Raw genomic sequence first — 24856 nt, forward strand, 5'->3', positions numbered from 1 at the left:
GGGGTGGGGGTGGGGGGCGGGCGGTGCACTGATGCCCAGTGCAGTGCGCTGTGCGTCTATATAACCACGCTCCTCCGTGGCACAGAAACATCTCTTGCCCAATCTCTGCTACCTACTAGACTTCAAATATCTGGTCAGTGTTCAAGTTTCTCCGGTGGTCTCAGGAGCATCTTATTATGGTTGATTTGTGTGACTCAGGATCCAGGCCCACAAACTGTATCAGCCAATCGGGTGGGCCCCGGGCACCCTGTCCCCATTCTGCCCCTGAGCAGGGCGCTGCACTCTTGGGGTGTATAGATCCTGAGGAGGAGGCTCTGGAGGCTCCCTCCCTGGGCTCCTTTCCCATCTGGCTTCTCCTGCCACCTCGCTATGCCGAGGGTGGGCTGGGATGCAGACAGAGCCCAGCGGCCGCTCCTGTTGGCCATCCTGCCGATGTCAGCTTGCTGAGCACAGCAGAGCACTTCAGAGCTGATGTTGGGTCCGGGCTGCCTGAGTTCAAACCTTGATTCTCCCACTTTGTAGTTGTGAGAACTAGGGTGCATTATTTGACCTCTCGGCCTTGGTTTCCCCCTCTGCAAAGTGGGGATAACAATACATCTGGGGGGAGTTGGTAAAGGGTTCCATGAGTCAGAATATTAAAATGCTTCCAGCGGTGCCTGGCCTGTGTCAGGTGCCGTGTGTAAGCATCATCGTCACCATGCACTCATGGGGTTCCCTCGCACCCAGCAGTCATGCCTGGCCCAGGTCACGCACACAGCCACGTGGAGAGCAACCCGTCCTATGCTCACTTAGCTGTCACACCCACTGCAAGGTCACTCACCTTCTCTCAGACCTGCCGGGCTGGGCAGCCCTTCCATGAGCGGTAAGGCCAGGCCATCAGCAGTTCTGGAAGGCCCACTTCTCCTGGTGGCACACCCACCCACCGCAGTCTCCAGGCTGGCTCGTGCCCAGTGACCTCCCGCGGTGTGTGCACCTGTCAGCAGGTGCTTTGCCCTATTCATCACCCACCCCTTTAGTTCCTTAATTGTGGGATGAACATTTTTCTAGAAGCTGTGGTTTTCCACGGGGTTAGAGGCTTCTGCTCCACCACTCAGTCCCATACAACATACAACACACACACACGCACACGCACGCACGCACGCACGCACATGTGTGCACACCACCATGCACCCTTGTTCATTAATGGACTCCCTTATTCACAGAAGCTTTCCTGAGCACTTAGGATGAGCCAGGCCCAACGCTATGTGCGGAGGTCCAGGGCTGGAGGAGGGACTGCCCAGCCGTTGAGGAAGGAGCTCAGATGCTGTGACTGGCAGAATGGTCCCCAGCGATGTGCACTGTCCTGTGGCTTGTAACCTTCCACAGTCAAAGCACTGGATAGGTGCAATTCAGGGAAGGACCCCAAGAGGGGGCTATTACCCTGGCCTACCCGGTATAATCACAGGGCCCCTCCCCGAGGGGGGCAGGGGCAGCAGAGTCAGCGAGAGTGACCGGAAGGGGCGGGGCTGCTGGCTCGGAGGAGGGAGGACAGGGTCACATGCCAACGCATGCTGCAGTCCCTTCAGGCGGGAAAAGCAAGGAAACAGCTTCTCCCCCGGAGCTTCCACCAGGAACGCGGCCCTGCCAATACCTTGATTTTAGGACTTCTGACCTCCAGAACTGTAAAGTGATAAACGTGTTGTTGAAAACACTAAGTTTGTAGTCATTTGTTACCACAGCAACAGGAAACTGAGAGTTCAGTGAGGAAGATGGTCAGGGAAGCAAGCAACTGTGTGGCGGAGAAGAGACATGACCCTGGATAGGGGGGTGTGGGACACAGCCCAGCAGAGGCCACCTCACCAGACGAGGTAGAGAAGGGTGAGGATAGGGAAGGCTTCCTGGAGGAAGCAGCATCTACACTGAGGTCTGAAGGCGGCTGGGAATTCAGTGGGACAGACAGGAGAATGGGGGGCAGCCAGGGGACTGCACTCCAGGGAGGAGTCCCCAGGCTCAGGACAGCCACGGTTCAAGTGCAGCAGGAGGGTGGGAGGAGACAAGAGACGCGACCAGGCTCTGTCTCCGGGGCTTTGTCAACTTTGCGGGACCGCTGGACTTTAGCCTCAGGGCAAAGGAGAGCCTCGAGTGGCAGAGCAGTGACACGATGACTTCCATGCCTGCAATAATTCCCTCTGGCTGTTGTCTAGCCTAGAGATGGGCTGGGCCAGCTGACAGACGGGGACACAGGCTAAGTCAGCAGGCTGATGTCACGACACAGGTGAGAAATGACAGTGGTCCAAAAGTGCTGGAGGAGGTTGGAGAGAGTGGATTGAGTTGAGAAGAGCAAGGAGAACCGGTGGGGGTGATTATATGTGAGGCTGAGGGTGGGGGACCAAGAGTGGCCCTCAGCTTCTGCCTGGGCCCTGACGGACACAGGGAACATAGGAGGGAAAATGGCTTGTGCTGGAGCAGAAGATGTAGATTCCTTTTTAGTGGGACATGAGAACGGATGCTGAAGCTGGCTCACAGGAGACATCGGGCGGGGGGGGGGGGAGGCAGATTTGGGAGCAGTCAGGGTGGTGACAGATGGCCAGTGTAAGCTCCATGAGAGCAGGGACTTTGGCTCACGGCCAGCGTCCCCAGAGCCTGGACACCCAGCGGACACTCCATAAGCACCTGCCGAAGAGCGTGGAGTGCACAGACAAGTCCAGGGTAGGTGAACTTGAGGGATTGATGGAGCTGTTATTATTCATACAAGGCTTTTTAAAAGCCCATTAATCTTGGTGACGATGAGGTCAAGGGCAGCAGCCTTGGAGAGAGAGATTTTGGCAGAGTGAGCTGGAGGGGAGGAAGCAAACTCCATCAAGAAGAGAAAAGTAAGCCCTGGTGGAAGGGCTTTCCGGGGTCAAGACAGACCTTTTAAGGTGGGAGGGACCGGAACACGCTGCATTTTCACACTCACAAAATTTAATTGGGCAAAACTCTCGGTCAGCTCTGAGTCCTCCAATCTCATCTATTGCTTTTGAGAGTCGAAGCTGGTTGTAACCCCACTCCAACTCTGCACCCGCACAGCCTGGGAACCAGAGCTTCCTTAAAGGGGGCAGATGGCTGAATGGCACTAGCCAACCACCTGCCCTTGGGAAGACCTCACAGAGAGGGCAACATTAAAATAGGGTTTTGAAGGAGGTGCAGGAGTTTGTTGGATGAAGGAGTGGGGGTGCTGAGAAATGCAGCCCTATCCCAGTCTTTGGGATGAAGAAGCAGGAGGAAGGAAGGGAAGGGGTTGGTGGAAAGCACTTGGTTTTGGACCTGGGGAGCCGTGTGGTGAGACAGGGACTCTGACATTGGCTGGAGCTGAGTTCAAATCCCAGCCTCTTATTAGCTTGGTGGCCTTGGGCACTTGATTTGACTTCTTCAAGCTCCCGTGTCCTCAGTTGTAGAATGGGGTTATGGATGCCTGCTTGTTTAGGCTCAGGTGCGGAGAGACCAAGTGCCAGGATCACACCACACAGACCCCAGCTCCCAGAGATGCCCCCTTTCGGTGACAACGGGACCCAGGTCTTCTGATAAATAGAGGACAAGCCTTCGAAACCCCCAAGATTAAAAAGAAAAAGTCATTGCAATGAGACCAGCTCAAACTGTAAGCCACACTGTTTATTTCCCTCTGTGGTGTGGAGGAGACCACCATCCACCGGGACCTCTGACACTGGGTAGAGGTGTCTCCTTTGCCCCAGACACAGCCTGCAGGGGTAACCTGCAGGGGCAGCTCTGCTCCCCAGGCTGGGGGGAGGGTGGGGAGGGGGCCACCATGGCTGTGCACCTGTGGATGCTGACTGGGGTGCCCCGGGCTGGCTTCAGCAGTCCCCTGAAGCCTCCCCAACCCTGGCAGGTGGGCAGGGCTGGAGCCAATACCGACTCCATTTTACAGTTAGGGAAAATGAGCTTTTCCAGGGGCATGGGAGGGTATCGCCTGACTTAGAACAGGACTTCGGGGAGTCCTGGGGAGCTGGGCCTTAAATGCCATCTAGTTAGTGCTTGAGTTTCCAGGAAAACCGAGGCCCATGGCACGCAGCAGATGACAAAGCACAGAGCTGGTCCTGGGGCCTGGAGACCCGAGGTCAGGCCACGGCCAGCTGTGTGGCCTCAGCACTTGGACTCAGTACTCTTTTCTGGAGAATTCTGGGCTCCTGAGATTAAAGATCTTCCCAAGGCCTGAGGGCAGACATTGAACCTGTCTGCCAACGAGGCCAGAGTTGCCTCCCCATGAGCAGAGAGAAATGCAGAGCGGCACGTGGGGACATTCCCAGCAGGGTGACAGGGCCCAGGATGCTGAGGGACACACACCCTTGACATCAACTAGCTCTTTTAGGAAAGGAGCCACCGAGGGAGATGTGTGGGACAGACGTCCCCGGGGAACGCTTCACTTGGGTGCCACAATGTGTGAGGATGGGTTGGGATGGGCTGCCCCCAGATTAACGCGGTGGGGGCGGGGAGAGGCTGGGCCCCCAGGGGAAAGCCTGGCTTCCAAGCCCGCGGAGTGACCTCTACTCGGATGACTCCTTGGGCATATATGCCACATTGTCATAGGCGGGGGGCGGAGAGGCTGCGGGGCTGGGGATGTTGAAGTCCGTGCTGAAGGCGTTGGGCAGGAAAATCACAGGCTGGAAAGAAAAGAGAACCCTCGACAGTCGTGGAGGGCGCCGGCGCCTCCGGGCGGTGTTGCAACAGTGCCCCCCTGTGGGCATTCTGAGAACAGCGCCCTCGTAATGAATTCCGTCAGTGAATTGGCCGACTCATCTGTTCGACGAATATTTCAAAAATATTTACGGGGGGCCAACTATGACCCAGGCGTTGCGAGTCCAGCAGTGAACAAAACAGAGAGAAGTCGCATTTCCCTAGGAGCTAAAGGTCTGGCGTTCTTTCTCCTTGGGCTGCCCCTGCCCCGGCTCCCTCTCGGGGGTTCAAGGATTAAGGCGACCCCTCCGGATTGGTTTCGCTCCCTGGGAGCACGCACTCCTCCGCACAAAGCCTTTCAGTGGCCTCACCTCCAGTTTGCAAAAAGCCACCTCCCGAGCAGCACCCACACCCTACGGCCTGCATTTCCCGCCTGAGGCCGCCTTTACTCTCCCCCAATGCCCTCCTCCGCCTCCTTTCTGTCTTCACTGTCCTCCAGATTTGGGGAAACTAAGCTAATTTCCCCCTGAGTTGTGCTGCCCTCAATGCTGCCCCTGTCTGCTTCAAGGCCTGTGAATTCCTGGAGGGTCCCGCTCATCCGGGTACAGCACCGCCCCGGGTCCCCTGCGCCCCGGCCTCCCCACGCTCTGCATCCAGGCTCACAGAGCAGCTGGCCCCTTGGTGCTGGCGCCCCCCTGTGGCCGCGAGGAGAATAGTTCCATCTTCCGCAAAGACTTCACGGAGTCCCCGATGTACGATGTAGGAGAGTGGCGAGCGCATGGCAGCGCAGTCCCTCGCAATTGCTAGCCCGAGGGAAGAAGCAACAGGCCGGAAGAGGAGCCTTCCAGCCAACAGCCTTCCTCGGAGGCCGCGGTTGGGACCTCCGTGTGGACGTGGGGTGGGGGCGGGCCGTACTCACCGTGTTGGCTTGAGCGCGGGTGGCTTGGGACCCAAAGTGGGTGGCAATTACCGCGATGAAGAACTCGAGGATGGTGAAGATGGTAAGCACGGCCAGATAGCCCCTGCCCACATCCTGGGGACACACCCGCAGTCAAGGCAAGCCCAGCACTCCAGAGCCCAGGAGGAAAGGGCTGCCGAGGGACAGTAACTGGCCCGAGGTCACACAGCCAGACGTGGCAGTGCCCGTCCTGTGCCCTCCCCTTCCCTCGACTGGGCTGCCCTCCGTGCCCCCCCACCCCCAGGCCCGCTCTTGGAGTAGGTGAGGGGCCCAATATCCGCATGGGGTCTCTCAGGACTGGCAAGCCCTGGGGCTCCCGCCTCCCCCCACCTCCTGGATGTGGCTCTAACATGCTCTGAGTGTTCCCACTCCTGGGGGCGTCTGACAACACACCCAGTTAGTGACACCAAAATCCATGAGCAGAATGGCTGTCCCCGCAAAGGCTGCAATGGCACTAAGAAGGTTCGTCCCCAGGCTGCTCCACACCTGCAGGAGGGCGAGAGACAGGAGGGAAAGGAGCGGAGAGAAGAGACCAGGGGGAGACTGCTGAGGTCAGGCAGACCGCCTCCGTGGCCTCTCTGGGCGTGGTCTGCCGCAGGCCCCTGGCCCACCCTTACTGCGCCCACCCCCTGCGCCGAGCACCCTGCAGGTGCAGCTGTCCCAGGGGCTGGAGTCGGGGAGGCCTTCTGCTGTGGACACTGAGGCCCAGCTGGGAGAGGTGATGGGGTCATTGCCGTGAGCTTCCAGGTGGAGATGGGCAGAGCAAGGTGCTGCAGACCCTGGGGGGGACACTGGTCAGGGAACAACGAGAGGCAGGTGCGGAGGGCCCTGAGGTGAAGGCAGGACAGACCCTCACGGGGAGGCCCAGGGCTTCAGGGCAAGGGGATCTCTGGGTTGTCCAGGCGACCACTCAGGGCTCACCCTCCCATCACCGCCAGAACCTAATGCTCTTTTGATCCAGTAGCGGGAACCTGTGGCTAAATAGCCCTGGCCTTAAATTGGAGACCACTCGTGAGGGGCTGGGACTGCAGGAACTTCTCAAGTTCAAAGATCCCTGACACTTGTTTTTCTTTTCTTTTCTTTTCTCTTTCTTTTTTTAATGACATTGAGGAAGTCATGGAGACCAGAGCAACAGAGTACTATTGAGTAGCTGCTGCGGCCAGGCATTGTCCCAGGTGCTGTGAGCTTGGGGACAAGTCAGGTCCCTGCACTCCTGGACTTTATGGCCTGGGGGTCCCTGAGTCCAATCCTGGTTATGATCCATTTTCCACCCAGGGCCCAGCACTGGAGAGCTCCCAACAATGCAAGTAGGGCAAGGAATCCCACCTTCCTTTCTCAGTGGTCTCCCTTAAATAGTGTCCCTTAAAATAAATCCCCAAGTGCCCTCTAGGCCCTGACTCCTCTCCCTCCCTTCCCACTCTTGAGCTGTGTCCTGCCTCTCTGCCTCCGTCACCTCTTGTAATCTGCCTTGGCTCTTCTGTCCCCATGCCCAGGCTCTTCTCCATGTTGTCTTCCTGCCTGGGAGGCTGGTCCCCAGGCTCTTCTGTGACTGTCTCCCTCTGAACAGTGAGCTCAGTGACACCTGTCCCGGGAACTCAAACTGTCCTTGCTGAGCAGAATGACTCTTCCCTTGTGGCACTTTTCATGCTCTGTAACTACTTTGTTACTTGGTTTTGGGTGTCCTACCAGACACCAGAGTGTAAGCTCCAGGAGGGCAGGAACTTGACCTTCACTGCTGTGTTCCCTGAGCCTGGAGCGTGCTGGATGCGCTCCCATTCAAAGCCCCCATTGCCTCCCACTGCCCACAGAGGGGTCCGAGCCTCCACCACGTGGACCCAGTGCACCTCTCCCCTTGCCTTCGCAGACCCCTGCCCTGGTCACATGGAGCCGCACAGGGTTTCCGCAGCACCCCTGCTCATGACCCCTCCCCGCCTTCTCGTGCTTGTCCCTCTGTATTTCTAAATCCAAGGCGCAGCTTAGCCATCTCCTCTTCCAAGAGACCTTTTTGAGCTCTCCTTTCTCTGAATGACGGTGAGCGCTTGGTCTGTGGACCCTCACTTTCTGCCCTGTGTTGCTAAGTGTATCTTGGTTCCTCCTGTCCCGTGTCGGGGCTGTCTGGGTGTCCTCCGGCACCTGTCACTCAGCAGGCCCCCAGGAAATGTGTGTTGAATGAGTGAATGGATGGGAGGGGCAGAGTAGGGGGGAATTAGTCGTGGCCCCGAGTCCCCCATTCCGACTTACCAGGCAGCTGGTGTGGCTCTTCTCGGCTGCTACTGAGAGCGACCCAGAGATGACAAACTGTGTGGGGAAGAGGGGACCCTGGTGGGGCTTTGGCAGGGACACTGGGCAGGCCACGCCATGCCTGGGCTCTGTCGGGACCAGGGAGAGGGCAGCAGCCTCTTGGCTGTCACCTCCCCTGCCTCCTGGGATCTCTCTGTAAGGGTGTCCCCTGGTTACCAGGGGGTCCGCCTGGGGAACTGGGGCCATAGCCGGCAAGGTGCATGTGTTCAGTGACATCATTCACATGTCACGCAAATCTGGCTCTCTCTAAAGGGGGAATTGTTACAAAGTGTTAGTCACCGTTTGCTGCAGAATCAAGGGTTGGTAACCAGCTCCCACATGCATTAGGCTTTGATGTCCTCAAACTCTGGGGTTGGTAGGGTCAGGACTGTGCTTTTTAGATGAATAAGCTGAGGCTGGAGATTGCCTAACTTGCCTAAGGGACTCCATGGTGACACGCAGTGGCAGTGGGGCTGGGATTCAGACCCCACGGCCTCACTCCCAAGCCTCTGCTCTCCCGGGCCAGCTGGGAGACGCAGGGACAGAGGGGGGCTGTGTGAACCCTGAAGTGCTCTTTGATGTTGGAGATTTACCACTAACCATGTGCTCCCCGATTCTGCTGCCGGGAGGGGGTGGTGGTGGGGGGGCTGACTAGGCTGGCTGCGGTATGGGTAGAGGAATGGACTGGGGGGCTTCAGAGCTGGTCAGACTCCAAGTGGACAGAGTTCTTGGGGGGGGCTGGGACCCACAAGGGCAGCTGAAGGATTTCTGCAGGCTGCGGTTTGGATGCAGGGTGAATTTAGTGTCCAGGTAATACAGGTGGTTACTGCCCTTTATCCCTGCCCTCATTCCCTGCATCCCATTCTTTTTGGGAGCCTTCTCTGTGGCAGGCCCTTTGCTGGGAGATTTTCCTAGGCAGGAGTGGTGCCTGGTTTAGGTCTGTGATTAGGGTTTGCAATTAGGAGTTAGATTTAGACTCAGGCCCTTGCCTCGCTCGGGTGACTGTGCCCAAAAGAATGTAGGGGGGCGGGCGCAGAGGGGAGAGGTGAGCCCCAGATGGCCCCGGCACTCACGCAGGCTCCTCCCCAGAAGGGGACGCCGCCTTCGATGAAGAGCATCCCTACGTGGCCGCGGCGGACCATGAGCAGCACGCTGCCGAAGCCCAGGTGGATGAGGCCGATGAGGATCTGGACGGTCTGCGGGAACTCGCGCCGCTCAGCCAGGCTGGCGGGCCGGCTCCACACCGCCCCCTGCCGGCCGCAGGGAGAGGGTGGCAGGGCCCTGCGCGCCCCCGCGAACTCCCAGCCCCTCGGAAATAAACTTCGATTCCGCTCTTTTGAGGAGACATCCTCATAGCAACCCTGAAAGACTGTTTTAAGAAGGAAAGCCAGCTCCCACATCCGCGAGACCACGCTCCCTTCACCCTATTTCCATGTCTCTATGAGTCTGCATCTGCTTTGTGCTCGGACCCATGCTACCTGGTTTTCTTAGCTGTCACTTCAATGACAGAGCAGTCCCTGCACTGGATGCCTCACATTCCACCCTCCCCCCACCCCCGGCCCCCTGAAGCCTGCACTGAATGTCCCCTTGAGCATCTTTCTTAGCTGAGCATCAATCACTGATCCATGCCAGCCAGCTGTGAGCTGGTGCTGCCTCCTGCTGAGCTGGCATCTGGGCTGGATTTTCTTTTAGAGGTGGTTTACCCCACCGATCCTTTCCCAGAAGGAGGACGGTTTTCTCAAGGAAGGGGATATGTGTACTTCTGGTAAGTTCTGGATATGTGTACTTCTGGTAAGTTCTGCCACATGTTTTTCATACGTTTTTGGTAATGACTGAATTCTAGAACCGCGTGGGCACATTAGAGGCCCCCACATTCAACCTCTGCCTAACCCAGGAGCCCTTTCCAGCTCCTGACTTCTTAACAGGCCCCCTCAGCGGGGGGGTGCTCACCACCGCTCAAGCCATGGTGGCCCGTGTCCGGGCAGTTGTGACCGTAAATGGCTGGAATTGTTTTCTTGGGGTCACGTGGAAGATGCATGTCTTTCTAACATGAGTGCCGAGAAACTGGGTATTTATGGGCATGGCCACCTTGAATCTTCTCTCCCGTTCTCTCTTGAGCTGCACGTCTTTCACCTGTCCAGCCACCGGCACTGCTCCCCTCTGCAGGCTCCTCTCCTGCTCCTGGACACCCCCACTGCTGTGGGCCCTGCTCACAGAACACTGACTGCCTCTGCCCGCCTGCCTGTCTACACTGAGCAACATGTCCCTCCTTTAATCCTAACATGATGAAGTAGGTATTATTCTGATTTGGAGACCAGGAAGCCAAGACTGAAGCAGAGATGTTCAGTAACTTGCCCGTGGTTTCCCAGCGATGAAGTGGCAGGCCAGCCATCTCTCGAGATGCTGTTCCTCTACCGGGTGACACCCCCAAACACCTATTTATAGTTTCCTCTTTCTGTGTTTTCCAGCAGTTTAAATGTGTCTTGTCAAATCCCTTTGGAGATCATGGGTTCCCTGGTCTGCTCTGATGGGGACCGATGACCGCATCTCTGTTCACTGTCTCTAGTCCTTTCATGCACCATGGACGTGGTGCAGCCTTTAGCATGGAATCTTGAATTCCAGCATGTTCAAGCCAGAGCTGGATGCTGCAAGCAGTGGGAGTGAGAGTGGAACTGTACAGTCAGGCCCTCCTGGGGTACACGATGCCACTTGGCACCTGTGTGGCCTTGGGCCTGACCAGCCTCTGTTTCCTAATCTGTCCAATGGGAACCATGGTCCCTGTCTCACAAGGTGGTGATGAGATGGAAGGAGCCAGTGCGTGCACATTCCATGGCGCCGCGCATGTCCCTCTCGGGGGTTCCCAACAGATGACAGCTGTTGTCACCCCTCTCATCACCATCACCATCACCACGGCCTCAGCTATGTCTACATCTTCCATTTGGAGGAACGGGGGCCAAGGGACAAACTGAAGACACTATATATGTATGTATGAGGATGAATGTGTCTGTCTACCTGTCTACTTGATATTTTCTTCCCGCCCGGAAACCAGTATCTCAGCCATCTGAGATTGACGAAGACCTCATGGGACATCTTCCACGGACCCACAGGAGCTGGCCTCTGCCCACCCCTCCAACTTCATCTCACCTCCCTCCTTCCTTTGCTGGTTACATTCCAGCCATGTTAACCTTCCACCTCGTCCTTGGACAAGCCACCCTCACTCCCACCTCAAGGCCTTTGCACTAGCCGTCCCTCCAGCTGCTGAGCCCTCCCCCTATTCTCCATCTACCCCTTGGCTTCAGCATCCAGGTTTTAGCCTAAATGTCCCCTCCCCACGGAGACCTGTCCACCATTGCTAGTGTTGTCCTTCCCACATCCATCATGTTCCACCTCATTACCCTGTTTGGGCTCATCCCAACCCTTTGTTTGCCCGCGTGCTCTCCACGGGCCCCACGGGGGATGGGCCTGTATGGTAACACAGCTGAATGCTCAAGGACTCACTAAGCATTTAGGGACCGCCTGCCCCTCTCCGAGGTGTGCGTGAATGCTCCCGTGCTGGGGCACCCCTCCCTGCCCAGCGCTTCTGCACACTCGCATGCGTCAGGTGGTCTGGGGAGGCTCCTCTTACCCCTAAAGCTTTGGGCTCTCCGGTCAGGAATGTCTCCATGGGCCGCAGGTCGGGCGGCTGGGTGGCCCTTGGCGTCTGCGCCCCCAGCGGCGGCTCCTCGAACTGCAGGACCTCGGGGGGCTGGCACCTGGAGGTAGGCAGGATGGCCGGAGGTGGGCGGAGGCCACTGGCATTGCTGGGCGGGAGGACGACAAACACCCCGTCGCTGGCGGGAGCTGCGGACATGGTGCTCGGAGGGACTGGAAGACAAAGGCTCAGAAGCTGCTTCTGCGGCTTACACATTTGCATGGGGCCTTTCAGTTTATAAACAACAATCCTGTGTAGCCCTGTTCCCTGCAGCCCTTGAGGATGGCACCACAATCTCTGATTGTCGTTGGGGGAGCTTCTCTCCGGGAAGTGAAGGATGTCCTAGATCAAGGGCCTTAGGTGAGGCAAGGCCAAGGCCTGAGTTCCCATCTCTGACCCCAGAAGCCCTGCTCTTAATCTCTGTGCTATATTACATGGAAAGGACCTTCAGGAGGAGCATGTACTTAAACCTCCTCCTTTCTCCAGAGACGGCAGGTGACTCGCCCAAGAACACACAGCTAGTGCGAGGCAGAGCCGAGGCAGCACAACTCTCTTTACCCGTAGGTTGAGACTCAACGTGCCATTTCCTGTCCCTCAGACCAGGCTGAGGAGATGTGTCAGTGATGCCCCTGGGCCACTTCTGGCCATGGAGGCTTTCTCTTTGGCCACCCAAGCACTTGCTATTAATGCAGCTGAGAAATGCATGGATTATGGGAGCACTGTGTGTGGCTGGCCCGAGCACTTTGGGGAAAAGCACCCAGCTGTCAGAAGGTGAGCTTACTAGGACACAGAAAAGGGATGAATGAATCTTCCAGATGACACAATGAACTTAAAAAAGTCAGCCCTCCCATTGGCATTAATGGGTTCAGTGCAGGCTGTGGAGATGGAAGTCAGCATTTGAATCCTGGCCCCTCTTGCTACCGCGAGACAGGGGACAAGACAGCTACCACCCCTTGCCTCAGTTTCCTTACTTATGAAGTGGGGATAATGACACTGCTACCAATCTCATAGGGCTTGGCGTGAATTAGATAAAAAATAACGCACACAAACTTGATAAAAACCGTCCTTTAGAGTGTGATTTGTTCTAATGCTACTTGCTTAAAATGTTTTCTTAAAAAGTAATAGGTATAAACCAGTCACGATGAACAGTTCATTTTTTTAGCTGTTTAACAGTGCATTTTCCCCTGTGCTCTGACAGCTATCACACCCTCTTCTCGGCGGGGAGAAGCAGCTTGCAGACCACACAGCAAATTCTCTGTGGGTCTGCAAAGGCTCTCAGCTGATGAGGATTCGAGCCCCCCTGTTCTGGGGCGATGATGCTTGCAACACGTGTATCTTCTGGGGAGCCCCGTGAGCCACTTATGTGTGCAGTGTCTGACCTACATCGATGGACAGAGTGTTGGACTTGCTGCAAAGAAAACAGAGCCAAGAGCACCCACAGGCTATTACACAAGTTTTCCGTGACTGGAGGCACAGCTGAGGACTCAGCTGTGGGAACACAGGGTAGAAATCGGCTGGCGTTTAGGGGGTGACAGAAGGCATCTGTCATTTTGAAGGGCTTCCTAACCTGGCCCCCCACAGCCTGGGAGGAGTGACGACAGGCAGTGCGGAGGATGGGTCTGCGCTTGGATTATGCTCGGACTGCCCCATAAAGTGTCCACTCTGCTAGGGCTCTCCTTCCTAGCAACTCACACTGAAATGATTATTCCTAGACATGAAAACTGCTTGGAACAGGACTGGCAAACTTATTTACTTATTTTATGGATGAGACGAGCGAGGCTCTGAGCAGCAGAGGGATTGCTGGGGGTGACTCAGCTGCGAGTTGGTGGAGCCAGGGTTCAAGTCCAAGTTAGCCCATCTCCAAAGCCTGCCTGTGCCCCTGTTGCCGCCCCAGGGGCTGCTATTTGCCCATCGCTCCAGCTCCTTCATCCTGGGTGCCTTAATGTTTGAGGTGGCCACGTGACTTGTTTTTGCTAAATAAATGGGATTGGAAGGAAATACACAGCTTCTGGGTGGAGGCATTTAGTTGTCCGAGAACCCAGACACCGCAGGGCTCGTTTTCTCTTTGTCACAGTGACTCACAGCGTTCTGGACGGAGGCTGCTCCATCCGCCTGGGTCCCTGGGTGAGGACGATGGGGAGGAGAGCTCCCAGGGCGCATGGACACGAGCAGATAAACCTTCACTGTGTTAAGTCACGGAGCTGTTTGTGACAGCAGCATAACCCAGCTGCTCCTGACCGGGACACTCTCCCAAAATGAATGTAAATGGGGGTTGGACACAGCGTCCATGTCCTCAAGGAACCTAGAGGCTAATAGGAGGAGCAAGAGTAGTTTGCCATGGGGGGCGGAGCAAGATGGCGGAGGAGTAGGAGACCTAGATTTCGTCTGGTCTCAGGAATTCAGCTGAATAGGGATCAAAACCATTCTGAACACCTACGAACTCAACAGGAGATCGAACAGGAGAGTAGCAACAACTCTCTGAACAGAGAAGCGACCACTTACTGGAAGTCCTTTTATAAAATCTTTTATAATTTTCATCTTTACAGTCATCTTCCATCCCTTCATTGTATCAACCCTTATTTTGTACATATATGTCTTTCTTCCTTTAAAATTTTAGGAGGCACTTTTTTCTAACAGACCAAAATACGCCCAAAATCTAGTGTGTGGCACTGATCTATGCACTAGCTTGATCATATTTGATCATATTCTGCTTTTTTTGTATTGTTTTGTTTTTGTTTTTATCTTTTTTTGTCTCTTTCTTTTTTCTTTCTTTCCCTTTCTTTTCCCCTGCTTTCAGGTCTTTTCTGATTTGTATACAGTATATTTGCTGGGGACGTTGTAAACCTGTTAGCATTTTGTTCTCTCATTCATCTATTCTCCTCTGGACAAAATGACAAGACGAAAGAAATCACCTCAGCAAAAAGAACAAGAGGTAGTACCGTCAGCCAGGGACCTACTCAATACGGACATTAGTACGATGTCGGACCTAGAGTTCAGAATCATGACTTTAAAGATACTAGCTGGGCTTGAAAAAAGCGTGGAAGTTATTAGAGAAACCCTTTCTGGAGAAATAAAAGAACTAAAATCTAACCAAATCGAAATCAAAAAGGCTATTGATGAGGTGCAATCAAAAATGGGGGCACTAAATGCTAGGATAAATGAGGCAGAAGAGAGAATCAGCGAAATAGAAGACCAAATGATGGAAAATAAAGAGGCTGAGAAAAAGAGAGAGAAACAACTACAGGATCACGAGGGCAGAATTCGAGAGATAAGTGATACGATAAGACGAAACAACATTAGAATAATTGGGATCCCAGAAGAAGAAGAGAGAGAGAGAGGGGCAGAAGGTATATTGGAGCAAATTAGAGCAGAGAACTTCCCTAATGTGAGGAAGGAAACAGGCATCAAAATCCAGGAGGCACAGAGAACCCCTCTCAAAATCAATAATAATAGGTCAACACCCCGACATCTAATAGTAAAACTTACGAGTCTCAGAGACAAAGAGAAAATCCTGAAAGCAGCTCGGGAGAAGAGATATGTAACCTACAATGGTAGAAACATTAGATTGGCAACAGACCTATCCACAGAGACCTGGCAGGCCAGAAAGGACTGGCATGATATCTTCAGAGCACTAAACGAGAAAAATATGCAGCCAAGAATACTATATCCAGCTAGGCTATCATTGAAAATAGAAGGAGAGATAAAAAGCTTCCAGAACAAACAAAAACTAAAGGAATTTGCAAACATGAAACCAGCCCTCCAAGAAATATTGAGAGGGGTCCTCTAAGCAAAGAGAGAACCTAAAAGCAGCAAAGAGCAGAAACGAACACAGACAACAGACAGTTAACAGTCACCTTACAGGTAATGCAATGGCACTAAATTCATACCTTTCAATAGTTACCCTGAATGTAAATGGGCTCAATGCCCCAATCAAAAGACACAGGCTATCAGATTGGATTAAAAAACAAGACCCATCCATATGCTGTCTGCAAGAGACTCATTTTAGACCCAAAGACACCCCCAGATTGAAAGTGAGGGGGTGGAAAACCATTTACCATGCTAATGGACACCAAAAGAAAGCTGGGGTGGCAATCCTTATATCAGACAAACTAGATTTTAAAATAAAGACTGTAATAAGAGATGAGGAAGGATCATCTTGAGGAAGGATATAGTGTCTATATCCTTCTTAAAGGGTCTATCCAACAAGAAGATCTAACAATTGTAAATATCTATGCCCCGAACATGGGAGCAGCCAATTATATAAGGCAATTAATAACAAAAGCAAAGAAACACATTGACAACAATACAATAATAGTGGGGGACTTTAACACCCCCCTGACTGAAATGGACAGATCATCTAAGCAAAAGATCAACAAGGAAATAAAGACTTTAAATGACACACTGGACCAAATGGACGTCACAGACATATTCAGAACATTCCATCCCAAAGCAACGGAATACACATTCTTCTCTAGTGCCCATGGAACATTCTCCAGAATTGATCACATCCTAGGTCACAAATCAGGTCTCAATCGGTACCAAAAGATTGGGATCATTCCCTGCATATTTTCAGACCACAATGCTTTGAAACTAGAACTCAACCACAAGAGGAAAGTCGGAAAGAACTCAAATACATGGAGGCTAAAGAGCATCCTACTAAAGAATGAATGGGTCAACCAAGAAATTAAAGAAGAATTAAAAAAATTCATGGAAACCAATGAAAATGAAAACACAACTGTTCAAAATCTTTGGGATACAGCAAAGGCGGTCCTGAGAGGAAAGTATATAGCAATACAAGCCTTTCTCAAGAAACAAGAAAGGTCTCAAATACACAATCTAGCCCTACACCTAAAGGAGCTAGAGAAAGAACAGCAAATAAAGCCTAAACCCAGCAGGAGAAGAGAAATAATAAAGATAAGAGCAGAAATCAATGAACTAGAAACCAAAAGAACAGTAGAACAGATCAACGAAACTAGGAGCTGGTTCTTTGAAAGAATTAACAAGATTGATAAACCCCTGGCCAGACTGATCCAAAAGAAAAGAGAAACGACCCAAATCAACAAAATCATGAATGAAAGAGGAGAGATCACAACCAACACCAAAGAAATACAAACAATTATAAGAACATATTATGAGCAACTGTATGCTAGCAAATTAGATAACCTGGAAGAAATGGGTGCATTCCTAGAGATGGATCAACTACCAAAATTGAACCAGGAAGAAATAGAAAACCTGAACAGACCTATAACCACTTAAGGAAATTAAAGCAGTCATCAAAAATCTCCCAAAAAACAAAAACCCAGGGCCAGATGGCTTCCCAGGGGAATTCTATCAGACATTTCAAGAAGAATTAATACCTATTCTCCTGAAACTGTTCCAAAAAATAGAAATGGAAGGGAAACTTCCAAACTCATTTTATGAGGCCAGCATTACCTTGATCCCAAAACCAGACAAAGACCCCAACAAAAAGGAGAATTACAGACCAATATCCTTGATGAACATGGATGCAAAAATTCTCACCAAAATACTAGCCAATAGGATCCAACAGTACATTAAAAGGATTTTTCACCATGACCAAGTGGGATTTATCCCTGGGCTGCAAGGATGGTTCAACATCCGCAAATTAATCAACGTGATACAATACATTAACAAAAGAAAGAACAAGAATCATATGATCCTCTCAATAGATGCAGAAAAAGCATTTGACAAAGTACAACATCCTTTCTTGATCAAAACTCTTCAGAGTATAGGGATAGAGGGTACATACCTCAATATCATAAAAGCCATCTATGAAAAACCTACAGCAAATATCATTCTCAATGGGGAAAGGCTGAGAGCTTTTCCCCTAAGGTCAGGAACGTGGCAGGGATGTCCACTCTCACCACTGCTATTCAACATAGTATTAGAAGTCCTAGCCACAGCAATCAGACAACAAAAAGAAATCAAAGGCATCCAAATCGGCAAAGAGGAAGTCAAACTCTCACTTTTTGCAGATGATATGATACTGTATGTGGAAAACCCAAAAGACTCCACTCCAAAATTGCTAGAACTCATACAGGAATTCAGTCAAGGGGCAGGATATAAAATCAATGCACAGAAATCAGTGGCATTCCTATACACCAACAACAAGACAGAAGAGAGAAAAATCAAGGAGTCGATCCCATTTACAATTGCACCCAAAACCATAAGATACCTAGGAATAAATTTAACCAAAGAGGCAAAGGATCTGTACTCAGAAAACTATAAAATACTCATGAAAGAAATTGAAGAAGACACAAAGAAATGGAAAAACGTCCCATGTTCATGGATTGGAAGAACAAACATTGTGAAGATGTCAGGGCTACCTAGAGCAATCTACACATTCAATGCAATCCCCATCAAGATACCATCCACCTTTTTCAATGAAATGGAACAAATAATCCTAAAATTTGTATGGAACCAAAAGAGACCTCAAGGAGCCAGAGGAATATTGAAAAAGGAAAGCAAAGCTGATGGCATCACAATTCTGGACTTCCAGCTCTATTACAAAGCTGTCATCATCAAAACAGTATGGTACTGGCACAAAAACAGACACATAGATCAATGGAACAGAATCGAGAGCCCAGAAATGGACCCTCAACTCTATGGTCAACTCATCTTCGACAAAGCAGGAAAGAATGTCCAATGGAAAAAAGACAGTCTCTTCAACAAATGGTGTTGGGAAAATTGGACAGCCACATGCAGAAGAATGAAACTGGACCATTTCCTTACACCACACACAAAAATAGACTCCAAATGGTTGAAAGACCTAAACGTGAGACAGGAGTCCATCAAAATCCTAAAGGAGAACACAGGTAGCAACCTTTTCGACCTTAGCCGCAGCAACTTCTTCCTAGAAACATCGCCAAAGGCACAGGAAGCCAGGGCAAAAATGAACTATTGGGATTTCATCAAGATAAAAAGCTTTTGCACAGCAAAAGAAACACTCCACAAAACCAAAAGACAACCGACAGAATGGGAGAAGATATTTGCAAATGACATATCAGATAAAGGGCTAGTATCCAAAATCTATAAAGAGCTTATCAAACTCAACACCCAAAGAACAAATAATCCAATCAAGAAATGGGCAGAAGACATGAACAGACATTTCTCCAAAGAAGACATCCAAATGGCCAACAGGCACATGAAAAAGTGCTCAACATCACTCGGCATCAGGGAAATCCAAATCAAAACCTCAATGAGATACCACCTCACACCCGTCAGAATGGCTAAAATTAACAAGTCAGGGAACGACAGATGTTGGTGGGGATGTGGAGAAAGGGGAACCCTCCTACACTGTTGGTGGGAATGCAAGCTGGTGCAACCACTCTGGAAAACAGTATGGAGGTTCCTCAAACAGTTGAAATTAGAGCTACTGTTCGATCCATCAATTGCACTACTGGGTATTTACCACAAAGATACAAATGTAGGGACCCGAAGGTGTACGTGTACCCCGATGTTTATAGCAGCAATGTCCACAATAGCCAAACTGTGGAAAGAGCCAAGATGCCCATCAACAGATGAATGGATAAAGAAGAGGTGGTATATATACACAATGGAATATTATGCAGCCATCAAAAGGAATGAGATCTTGCCATTTGCAACGACGTGGATGGAACTGGAGGGTGTTATGCTGAGTGAAATAAGTCAATCAGAGAAAGACATGTATCACATGACCTCACTGATATGAGGAATTCTTAATCTCAGGAACAAACTGAGGGTTGCTGGAGTGGTGGGGGGTGGGGGGGATGGGTTAGCCTGGTGATGGGTATTGAGGAGGGCACGTTTTGCATGGAGCACTGGGTGTTATGAACAAACAATGAATCATGGAACACTGCATCAAAAACTAATGATGTAATATATGGTGATTAACATAACAATAAAAAATTAAAAAAAAGAGTAGTTTGCCATTCAGTTCAACAGACGATTCTTGAGCATCTACGATGAGCACCAAGTATAGGAGCTGAGAATACCGAGGTGAATTAGGACCGATGTCCTGCCCTCCCCACACCTAGCAAGGGGGAGCAGGGTCAGCCAGTGCTGGGAGAGTCTGTGGAGCGAGGGGGAACGGATTCCACCCCGACTGCAGAACTCAGGGACGTTCCCAAGGAGGACATGGACCTAAGACAGGGCTCCTCAGAGGGGCTGCTTCTCTGCTGTCACCTCCCTCACCCCAGACCAGTTGCTGTTCTTTTTCTTCGCTTCGGTCTCCTTCTCTTCTCCACACTTCGGCCTCCCCCGCCCTGCCAGACACATTTGGGAAGCGGACACTGAGGACGCTGCCAATGACGGCCTGGTCTGAGAGCCCAAGGAAATGGGAGAGGGAGAGGGAGTGAGACAGCAGGAAGATGGGGAGTCTGGGCGGAGGAGAAATCCCTGGCCTACAGGTCCTTGCCGAGTGGGGTGTGAACCCCGCACACGGAGCTCTCTTCTTGCTCGAAGGGAGACACAGTCCTGGGCTATTAGCTGTACTTACAGATGAGGAAATGGAGCTTCAGAGAGGGTGAGAGTGTCTCCCACAGTCACACAGCACCTCAGTGGAAGAACTGGGCTGGGTCCTGGACTCCTGCTGACTTTAAGGACCTCACTCACTCCTGGGTTTGAACCCTGCCTTCGCTGGAGGGCAGGGGCCGGCACTTGTGCCCCACTCCTGGGACTAAGGATGCTGAAACGCTCAGAGTCCACAGAACAGCATCTTAGAATCAAACAAGTGAACCATTCTGCTGACTTTCCACCTCCTCAAGGAGGTTCATTTAAAGAGATCTCCTGTGTCCTCACTGGCATCCAGAAAGCATATGTAACAACTGAGAGGAAAGAGGCACAACATTTTAGAGTAAAAGGACAAAGGATTTCAATGCAACCAGTGCAACTTGGTGAAAACCTCACTGCTTTGCCTGTAGAGTTGTCAGTTCGCAGGGGATGGCTGAAAACTGCCCGACACCCGGGGCGGGTTGTGGCGAGTTGCTGAGCCTTCCCTGGGGTCCGTCCTGGGTGCAGAGCGGCCCTGGAAGGGAGCAGTTGGAATTAGCAACATCTCTCCTGGGCAGGAGGTGAGAACACTTGGACGCCAAGACCTCGCCCTCCTCCCGAGAAGAGAAAACACCTATAAAAATAGGCTCTCTGCTGCTAAGGCGGGCTGGGTAGCAGCCCCGAGCATGGAAGTGTGACATAGTTCCTGAGACTCACAATCTCCCCTCTCCACACACCCCTGCAGGCAAGACAGCACCTCAGCACCCTCGGGACGGGGACCACCCCTCTGTCACATTCTGGGGGCCATCTGGCCCATGCTGCCGGCTCTGTGACACTTAGAAGAACTCTTTTTTTCCTTACCAACCAATCAGCCAGCTCACCCTAAACACTAACGCATGTGAGCCAGGGTCAGGCAGGTGGAAAAGAGGGGGAGTCATGGCCCCCTGCCTCCAAGAGTTTACAGGGCACCCACCAGCGGAATAGCTGCCTGTGACAGACGCAGAAGGCTGCAGACACCAACGAGAGGCATGTTATGAATGGCTGACTGAGCAGGGGTGGTGCTGACTCCTCATATGCACAACCCTTTACAGTTTGTAAAGAACTGTCATCTGTATAGGAACCATGGACCCTAATAACAGCCCTGTGAGGTAGGTGTTATTCAGCCCATTTTGCAGACCAGTAAAGTGAGGGTCCGAAGTAGCAGTGTGGAATCCTAAAATGTGTACAGAACCACAAAAGACCCCAAATAGCCAAAGCAATTTGGAAAAAGAACAACAAAGCTGGAGATATCACAATTCCGGACTTCCAGCTCTATTACAAAGCTGTCATCAAGACAGTATGGTACTGGCACAAAAACAGACACATAGATCAATGGAACAGAATCGAGAGCCCAGAAATGGACCCTCAACTCTATGGTCAACTCATCTTCGACAGAGCAGGAAAGAATGTCCAGTGGGAAAAGACAGTCTCTTCAACAAATGGTGTTGGGAAAATTGGACAGCCACATGCAGAAGAATGAAACTGGACCACTTTCTTACACCACACACACAAATAAATTCAAAATGGATGAACGACCTAAATGTGAGATATCAAACCATCAAAATCCTAGGCGAGAACACAGACAGAAACCCCTTTGACCCTGGCAGCAGCAACTTCTTTTTAGACACGTTGCCAGAGGCAAGAGAAACAAAAGCAAAATGAACTATTTGGACTTCATCAAGATAAAAAGCTTCTGCACAGCAAAGGAAACAATCAACAAGACTAAAAGGCAGCCTATGGAATAGGAGAAGATATTTGCAAACAACATATCTGATAAAGGGTTAGTGTCCAAAATCTATAAAGAACTTATCAAACTCAACACCTAAAAAAGAAATAATCCAGTTAAGAAATGGGCAGAAGACATGAATAGACATTTCTCCAGAGAAGACATAGAGATGGCTAACAGACATATGAGAAGATGCTTAACATCACTCATCTGCAGGGTTGGGAGTAGAGATTGAGAGAGGATTTGGGAGAGGACATTTAGAGTGATCTGGGCACTGTGTGTGTAAGGGAGGTGGCACATTGCTATTTGCGAGACAAGATGGAGAGCTGGCTTTAGGGAGGCTTGGAGAGACTGTTAGGCATCCCCTGCATTTTGGACCCAAGGCTGGAGTTGTGGGGGTTTCCCAGGAGATGGGGGTGTCTCCACAGATCTGGCAAAACCCCTCTGCAGAGAGTGGGTCTGAACATTGGCAGCCTCAAGGAGGGTGAAGCCAGCTTACTGGAGCGGCGTTCAGGTGCCTGTCTTCCTGGCCCATCTCCTTCCCATTAACCAGAAACCACAGTTACCCAGCTGGGGGGAGGCTGGAGGAGGGGAAGCTGGTGGGACAAGCAGGGGAGGCCTACCAAGTCCCCTTGTTCCCTGCCACGTGCTGGTCTGAGGACCAATGTCCCGAAATCTAGTGACATGACACAGGATTGGCCACTCGGGTGAGCAAATTGGGGCTGCTCATCTCACCTGAGAGCAGCCAGGAAAGCCGTGGGACTGCCCCGATTCCCAGACGGCCTCAGCGAGCCCCAGGGCACTGACTGCACTGGCTTCCCTGGGCTGACCCGAGGTCCCCCGGTCTTCGATTGCACTCTCTCATGGACCTCATGCTGGGCTGAGCCCCCCAGGCTTGTCCTGTGAGCATCTCAGGGCGTCCTCTTAATTCACAAGGAGCCGGAAGCAGTTTTGCTCATTCACAGTTGGAACGGCGTGGGGAGGTGTTACCAGCTGGAGGAGAGAGGCTCTAAGGATAAAATGTGCAGGATCACATCGGGGGTGGGGGTGGGAGGCTCCTGCACAACTGGGAGGAGGCAGCTTTGCTTAGTGGTTAAGATCATAGGTGTCAGAGTTAGCCTGGGGAGAATGCATCCAACCACTCTATGAGCTTAATCTGCTGCATGACCTTGGGGGCAAGTTGTTTAACTTCTCTGGGTCTCAGTTTCCCCATCCGTCAAATGGGTGGCTCTGCAGTTGGTGGCAAGTGAGGTGCTGTAGGCTTTCAGGGATGCCCCATCCACTTCCCCTGTCTACCAGCCATGCTTCCTGACCTGGCCACTGTTGACCAGGCAGGAATGTGCTCCTTCTAAGTCTCACCCTGTGACATTGGGCTGCCAGGGGGCCGTCCAGGCTCCTCCAATCCCAGCCCTCCAGGGCAGCTCAGACCTGCCCGCCCTGGCCAGCAAAGGATGCCGGCAGATGCACAACACATGATGGAGGGGGGCAGGCCCCCCCTCCCTGCTCCCTACACCTTCCTGACTGCCCCACGCCCTCCGCAGTGTTCCACTCTGCTCAGCTGCCCACACCTCCCTGAGGGTCCGCGAGCCGGGGCAGCCCCTTCCCCTTGCTGGGCCTCCCTTTCCTCATCTATGAATGGGGACCCGGACAACGTTTGTCCCTCAGCCCCCTTCCGGCTCAGTACCCCGCATGCCTGTCTCTTTCCCTTGGAGAAGCAAAAGGATAGGGTGCCTACATCTGGGTTGGAATCACCTTCCTCTGCCCCACGTGGGGTCAGAAAGGAAGACTCCATTTCCCTGGGAGGATGATATCCTCCGCAAAGGGCCCTAGGGCCTCTAGGGGGTACCTGAGTCATCGCAGACTGGCTTTGAGGAGAGGAGACAGACGCCCCTCCTTCCCCCACCAGTGGTGGGTCCTGAGCCGGCAGGTGCCTCTCAGTGGGAGGCCCTGGGAGCTGTCCTCCCCACCCCTAGTGCCAGGCGGGCTAAGACCCCCGGGTCACAGCATTCCTGGCCCAGTGGTCTCCAGCCCTGCTGGATCCAATGCCCCTGCCCCCTTTCCCAGCGTGCCCCAGCGACCTGGAAGGGCGGTGGGTACTCACCGGGCTGCCTCCGCCGCTGTGCCCGCGCCGCGCACTCTGCTCGCCCGCAGCTGCCTCTCCTGAGTTCACACATATTCATGTGAGAGCCTTCCTATTCGTGTGGGGCTTGGAAATCCGCTCTGCGGCGAGCTGCCGCCTCTGGGAAGTTCGCAAGCCCCTCCTGGCTCTGAGGCCTCCACCCACCTGGCCCGGCTGAGGGGCTGAGGCAGCTGCTGGTGGGAGAGCATTGAATTTCTTCCTTCAGCATCCAGAAGGGGAAACCGAGGCCCAGAGAAGCAGGTGGCCTGCTGGGGTCCCCCAGTTAGCACCAGAGCTGCGAGTGGGATCCACATTGGCCTTCACCTTCCTGTGGCCGAGGAGGGACCCTCCGACGGTAACCAGGAGGCTGCCCGACTTCCTCCCACTGAACTTGTGCCACCTTAGAGAAGAGGGGCCCGGTGCACAGCGTGTGTGAGCGTAGGAGTGAGTGTGTGTGCAGGTGTGGGCATGCGGGTGTGAGCGTGAGGCCCTGAGAGTGATGGCATCTCAGTGAGAGAAGAGTGGGTGTGTGTGAGGGTACGCGTGTGGGAGGATGTCAGAAGCATGCATGCGAACGTGTCTGGATGTGTGAGTGTGAGCATGTGGGGCACGCGTGAGCGTATGTGTGTGGCTGTCAGTGCGTGGGATGTGTGCATGTGGGTGGGCACCTGTGACTGCATTCGAATGTGGGTGTGCGTGTGTGAACGTGTAGTGTGTCCATGGATGTGTGTGAGCACACATGTGTGTTAGAGAGTGTGTGTGTACACAGAGAGTGGTAGTCGGGTAGCACACGCACAGAGTTCGTGCCTCCGTTTCTGGATTCAGGTTGGCACCACTATCGCCCCAGAGGCTTCCGCAAAGGCAGGAAGACGACACGGGACTCGTGGGCTCAGGCTGGTGCAGGAC

The 24856-nt window shown here is 52.5% G+C and overlaps 1 protein-coding gene across 1 annotated transcript; it reads right to left on the reverse strand.

Moving 5' to 3' along the window:
* Positions 1–3634: 3634 nt before the first annotated feature.
* On the reverse strand, positions 3635–23986 carry MS4A15 (membrane spanning 4-domains A15). The gene is made up of 7 exons (XM_025879367.2): positions 23933–23986; positions 11514–11752; positions 8962–9084; positions 7850–7906; positions 6002–6094; positions 5570–5683; positions 3635–4637 (listed from the first exon to the last, which is right to left on the reverse strand). Exons 2-7 carry the CDS (start codon positions 11736–11738, stop codon positions 4521–4523), a joined length of 729 nt encoding a protein of 242 aa, XP_025735152.1. The 5' UTR covers positions 11739–11752; positions 23933–23986; the 3' UTR covers positions 3635–4520.
* Between the last annotated feature and the right edge of the window lie 870 nt (positions 23987–24856).

The sequence above is a fragment of the Callorhinus ursinus genome, unplaced genomic scaffold (assembly GCF_003265705.2).
Source record: "Callorhinus ursinus isolate GAN/ISIS: 27379988/994484 unplaced genomic scaffold, GSC_fseal_2.0 scaffold51, whole genome shotgun sequence".
In the NCBI taxonomy this organism is placed as follows: domain Eukaryota; kingdom Metazoa; phylum Chordata; class Mammalia; order Carnivora; family Otariidae; genus Callorhinus; species Callorhinus ursinus.